General features: G+C 39.3%; 1 protein-coding gene across 1 annotated transcript in view; it reads left to right on the top strand.

The window, feature by feature from the left end:
• Positions 1 to 801: 801 nt before the first annotated feature.
• The window catches only part of LOC116005190, a 7,409-nt gene continuing 1,627 nt past the window's right edge, over positions 802 to 6,583 (top strand). Inside the window, exons 1-3 of the mRNA XM_031245447.1 lie at positions 802 to 856; positions 5,911 to 6,178; positions 6,307 to 6,420. Of these exons, the coding sequence (XP_031101307.1) occupies positions 6,103 to 6,178; positions 6,307 to 6,420 (190 nt within the window). The 5' untranslated portion in view covers positions 802 to 856; positions 5,911 to 6,102. The remainder of the gene's footprint in view (positions 857 to 5,910; positions 6,179 to 6,306; positions 6,421 to 6,583) is intronic.

Genomic DNA, 6,583 nt, shown 5'->3' with positions numbered 1-6,583 from the left:
ACCGACTTATGCACTGGTTACCTATGAATTTCTTGCGTCCTTGAACATAAAGAAAGAGCTCAACAAAAGTCAATTTCCTACGTGTTTTTCGGGAAAAGATGCAATCACTCCGTTTATGAACTAGCTTTAATACTTGGACTTCACACCCGTGATGAGATAAACATGCCTTACTTCCAAAGATACCATGTAGAGTTTGATTCTGATAAGGATGTCGCGACATATTGGGGCCATATTACGAATGGTGTGGAGTATGACTCTAGCAACTTGAAAGCAAGGAAGATCCAGCAAAATCATTTGAAGGCAATTTGACTTGCCTTGGCCATCAACCTATCAAGGAGGAAGACGAACTTAAACAAGGCATACCGGCAAGACTTATTCTACATCACTACAAGAAAATTCGCGATTCGCGACGGAAAATTGTGACAGAAATAATTCTGTCGCGATATAGCGACGGAATTAAAATTCTGTTGCAAATTAACGACGAAATCGCGACAGAATTATTTTCTGTCGCGAAATTTGGCATTAATAAAAAATAAAACCCGCAAAAACTTGGCGGCAAAAAACTTGCGACCGAATTTGCGACCGATTTTAGTTCCATTGCGAAATAGCGACGGAAATGGCGATTGATTTAGTTTCCATCGTGAAATTGCGACGGAATTAACTACGGACTTTATTCGGTCGCAATTTTTTTTTGTGTTTTCTAACAAAGCATATTAATATATAAATAAATAAATAAATAAATAAATATATATATATATATATATATATATATATATGGAATAAACATTAATAATTTTAACCTAGCCCAGCTTCAGCCGACACCTTCTCAAAACTCAGCTCTCACCATCGCCAAACACTTAGGGCCTGTTTACCAACAGAAAATTGTTTTCTGTTTTCTGTTTTCTGTTTTCATTCTCTGTTTTTCATTCTCTGTTTTCAATTTTTCAGTTTTGAAAACTTGTTTACCAGTACTGTTTTTCGAAAATCATTTTCCACTTAGTTAATTATGTACTCTATATATACACACACAGAAATTAAAATAAATAAAATGACTAGCAATTAATTAAGATTAAGTTATTTCATTACAAAATGTTATTACAAAACATTACAAATGTCTTCACGTACTTGTAGCAAAACATTACCAAAACATTACAAATAAAATTGAGTACATCATCAATTATTATAATTTGCCCATATTGCATTTGCAATGTCTTCACGTACTTGTAGCATTTGTTGTTGACTCATATTTAATTGTGTGGTATCATTTCCAACTCCACTAGTGCTTCCACCATCATCATCCAAAATCATATCTTGCATGTACATGCTAGCTAATTGATCATCCATATCGTTCACCCGTATGAAATTGTGTAATGCACAACATGCGATAGGGATTTGGCTTTGTCTAACCAATGGGTAAGCATTAATGGACTTTAGAATTGGAAATCTCGCCTTTAAAAGTCCAAAACATCTCTCAATCACATTCCGCAATGATGAGTGTCGATAATTAAATAGAGCTTGCTTGTTTTGGATTCGTCCTTGGCCACGAAACTCATTCAAGTGATAGGCCTCCCCGCGGTATGGTGCCAAAAAACCAGGTACATTTGGGTAACCACCATCAACAACGTAGTAATAACCTATTAATTCAAGAAATAGACTATACTTAAAGACGTACTAACTTATCGATTTAAATTAAATTTAAATACGCTAAATTAATGAATGCGCTAAGTTAATAAATTAAGTTTAATCGAATGCTCTCACCTTCAGGTGGCATGGGAAACCCACTTTCAGGCTTTGAAAGTGCATCTAAGAATATGCGAGAATCATTTGCACTTCCTTCCCAACCCGCATATACGAATGTAAACATCATGTCATGTGAGCAAACCGCCATGACATTTTGAGTCACCATTCCTCCTTTTCTACCTCGAAATGTAGTTTGCCTTGATGCAGGTGCCCAAGCTGCCACATGCGTTCCATCTATAGCACCTAGACATTTCTATCACAAAGAATGTAATATTATTACATAATTTACACAAATAACTACTAATTTTATTATAATTTTGTACAACTACTAATCATACCTCAAAATATGGATACCATTTTGGATTTCCCAATATTTCTAGTTGCACTGGTCCTCTATTAATTGGCTTTATTATTTCACGTCCCAACCGTACAAGTGCACGTACCACACGCTTCGCACACTTATGTACAGTTCTAGTAGAATGTTGAAACCGCTCAGAAATTACACGATGTGTTAATCTATGCGTGAGAACTAGGAGACCCATTGCTAATTGTTCCTCCACTTGAACATGTCTCGTATCTTTTAACATTTCCAATCCCTTCAATGTCTCACATAGACTTTTGAACACACGTGGCACCATCCTAAAGGATTCATAACACCTAGCACTATTTCCATTCAACACTTCAGTTATATAATCCTTACCTGAAAGGATTGAGGTTCTACATGGAGTCCTCTCTACATCATCCATCAATACAGATGCAGCAATAATCATAAGCATGGCTGCATAATCGTCATCATCACTGTCACTATCGCTATTAGAACTAGAAAAACACTGTTGTGACATTATCCCTGCAAGATGAAGTGTAACAAACAATTGTAAAAAAAATTAGCACTAGATCACTAAAATTTGAAATTGTTCTATTAATACAAAGTGCTAATACAAAGTGGCAATAAACTTGAGTCACATACAACAAGTCTCATTTTAAATTCCTAATCAGTAACAAAGGTCATATTCAAAGGTCCAAAGCACTAACAACAACAACAACGTATTAAGCTACCAGTTAACAACAAAGTAACAACAACATCAAGTTTATCAAACACATTCACTACAAAGATAACACCCAATCACGTTGCCATTCAGGAGGCATTTCTATGAACCCCTCACGCGTGTCAGGATTTGTCAATAACTTGAAAGCTTCATTACGGGCAGCTAGGGGAATCCCACTCATGTTTTTCAGAATCTCAATACAAGCTTTCATGGTATATGGGGTAGCCGAGGCCGTACTCATCATACTAGCATCTTCCCTGGCTTTTCGGCGTTGTTCTTTTGAAGTCATATTGAAATTCATAGTATCCATTGCATTGCTTATCTTTTCCCTCATCTTCTTGTTACTGCTCAACTTCGCGCTACCAAGAATATCCATCATCTCATCCACACTCCTTTTTCCTTTTGAACTTGATGGTCTTGCATCATGTAAGAACTCATCCTCGGCAAGTCGTTCCTCATCAGAGTTAAGTGGCATTTGCATGGACGAGTTGGCCAGACCTCCAGTAGCAACAGATCGGGCAAATACCTCAGCCATTAGCTCGTAGTGTTTGCAACCATTTCTCTTATAAGACTTGAATTTAGCATGCCTCTATTTCAATAAAACAATAAAACAATTCAATTAAATAATTCACTAGCATTATTAAAACAATATAACAAGAGTTTGGGTTCATACCGCGTAGAATTTTTTCCATGTATCCTCACATGCCTCCACAGTGTTTGTAAGTGAATTGTATGTTACCCCCGTATAAGAAATCAACTCAGAAAACTGTCGGTACATCAATTTCAACCTGTTACACTTTCCTTTAAGTTTGTTCATCCCGTAACTAACACCAACTGACTGCATCATCTCCCGATCAACATCATTCCATACTCTTTCATTCAAAATTCTCAAAAATTCTATTACGGCTGTATCGGGCCATTTTGCCTCTTCCTCATTTGTTTCTTCCAAGTTATTCATCTAAATGTAAGTTATAATAGTAAATCACCATGTAAAATACTCTCTAGTTCTAAAACTAATCAAAACTAATTAATGCATAAACTCCTCACTGCACTGTACTAACATGCACCATCATTTTCATGCACTGACAACATATTAAGCTAATGAATAAGATCATATACATTGTAATAATGCACTGATAAAAAATGCTAATGAACCAGAAAATGCTGCTGATAAAAAAAGGCAGTAGAATTGGTATAAACCATGAGTCTAACTAGATCATCTTATCCAGGCTTTCTGAAAGTGTTATAGACTTTAAAGGTGGAAAATATATTGCAAGCTAAAAGACATGAAAGGTGGAAGTATTATGCATGTATACATATACAAGTCAAAGTTCAGAGTCACTCTAAAACAAATATATATTCATTTTTAAAAAAAATTGGTATTAAAACTCAAGCGATGCATTAAACTGGAGCATCGAAAATTCCGCAGATATTACCATTGATTACTAAAGCAATCTTGACATGAAATGGAGATACAAAAAAACACATCTACGGAAACCACATGATTCAATACTATGCATATAATTGTCAGTCCAACTCCAAGTCACTACACTCTGTAAGCTTTACTCATAATTCATAAGGGGGAAAAAGAAGAATTTGATGCACTTCAAAATTGAAATAGATGATCCTATTTATTCAAGAGTAACAATTTTTACAAATGATGCAGTGGATGTCATTCTGGCATTTCATGCAATATTAATGCATAAACTGTGAATTTATAAACTGCTAATGATATAAAAGACTCAGACATAGTTATGACAGTTCTTCAATTCTGGAACCCTAAACAATGTTTTATAATTTGCACTTTGGTGCGATTCATTTCTTCTTGAAGTATTGCATGATTGTCTGATATGAAGATGTGCAAATTACAAATATGTTTGATTTTAGTTTTCTTGCTAAGTTTCTTTAAGGTTGAAGGATTTCTTCACTATGGAATATCACGAAATGCAAATCCACAACTCCAAATTGGAGATGTGACCATTCCCCAGTTTTGGGCTCACACAGGCCTCTGGAATTGGCAAGTCATAATACACTCACAACCCTTCTTGATTCCTAAAGTTGTTTCAAAGAAAACATAAACTCAACAATTAGAAGAAGAAAAACAGGAATCTTGAATGCCATGTTGATTAAGAATCCTAATGGTTTTTTCTTCTAAAATGACCTGCACTTAAAGGCCAGTAGAACACCAATCAAGCATCATCCATGTTCCAACACAGCTTAATCACTGCCAAGAGTAATGGTTTTTTCTTCCCTAATTTTGTCTAGGTTATTTTAGAATTTTAGAGAGTAATGTCATTCAATACCTAAACCCATATGGTATGGGTAGCTATGTATGACCCTAAACCCATAGAAAACGCAGAAATCTGTACAACTCATACACCATATGTAGCACACCCAACTACCAATTAAGCAAAAATACACTGTAATGGTTTTGAGATCAAGAAAGCTTACCCTAGATCGAGGTGATGGGCACGATCCAACAGACGACTTTGGTGACTCCGTCTTGGGAGTGAACTGACCGCCGTATGACCCTCGGAGGAGAGCCGCGTCGGAGGAAGGCAGAGTTCCGTCGGAGGAGAGCCGTGTCGGAGGGGGCAGAGTTCCGTCGGAGGCGAGCCGCGTCGGATGATAGCCACGCCGGAAGAGGGTAGAGTTCAGTCGGAGGAGAGCCGCGTCGGAGGGGGGCAGAGTTCCGTCGAAGGCGAGCCGCGTCGGAGGAAAGCCACGCCGTCGGAGTTGTCGCCTCTGCCTCTCTGATCCAGGTCGCCACTGCCTCTTTGGTACAAAGAGTAAATGAAGAAGAAGAATGCGTCTCTGCCTCTCTCCTCTCTGGTACACTACTCTGAGGAGATGAAGAAAAGGAAAGAAAAGGTGAAAGAAATTGTTGCCAGTAGGAATCGAATAAATGATCTCACCCAACTTTTCACTGTTAGGCACTGTTCATCCGTGTTTTCAAATCAGAAAACACCTTTTTAGGCTGTTCCACTTTCCCTAATAAATAGAGACAAGTTCTCCAATTTTCAAAATGAGAACAAAAGTAAGTAAACGTGTTTTGACTTTTTTTTTTCCTCAAATTTCCAAAATTTTCAGAAAATCAGGAAAATTTCCTCCAAGTAAACACACCCTTACATTCGCTCCATCGGTCACCATCGCCGACGCCACCATCTCCAAACACCACCGGCTGCGCCATCGCACACCGTCGACCAGTTTGGCCAGCAGTTTAGTGACACCATCGCCGTTGACCAGTTCGGCCACCAGTTCTGCCTTAGCTGTCGACCAGCTCCACCCGCCAGCAGATCTGAAGCCACAGCCGACGATGCCGCCCTTCCTCCGCCGAAGCTGCTATCTGACGCTCTTCCTCCATCGGCATTGCCTCACTCGCGACCGCCACGGTAAGTTTATTCATTTATTTTATATTTAATTTATTTCAATTTTTTGTTGATTTATTTCAAATTTTTGGATATGTGCTTTGTATTGTATATGTGCGTGCGCCTGCGTGTTTGTATGTTGATGGACGAAGCTAAGGGTGTTGGGAAGTTCAGGAACAAAATGCTTGCTAATTTGATTGGGTACTACTACGATGGTGATGAGAGGTTGCTTGTTACTGAGTTTATGCCTAATGATACGCATTTTTGTAAGTGGCTGAAATTCCCCCCCCCCCCCCCCCCCCCCCCCCCCCCCCCCCCCCCCCCCCCCCCCCCCCCCCCCCCCCCCCCCCCCCCCCCCCCCCCCCCCCCCCCCCCCCCCCCCCCCCCCCCCCCCCCCCCCCCCCCCCCCCCCCCCCCCCCCCCCCCCCC

The sequence above is a fragment of the Ipomoea triloba genome, chromosome 14 (genome assembly GCF_003576645.1).
Source record: "Ipomoea triloba cultivar NCNSP0323 chromosome 14, ASM357664v1".
NCBI lineage: Eukaryota > Viridiplantae > Streptophyta > Magnoliopsida > Solanales > Convolvulaceae > Ipomoea > Ipomoea triloba.
The sequence above is the reverse complement of the archived record's forward strand: the minus strand, read 5'-3'. Positions and strand labels throughout refer to the sequence as shown.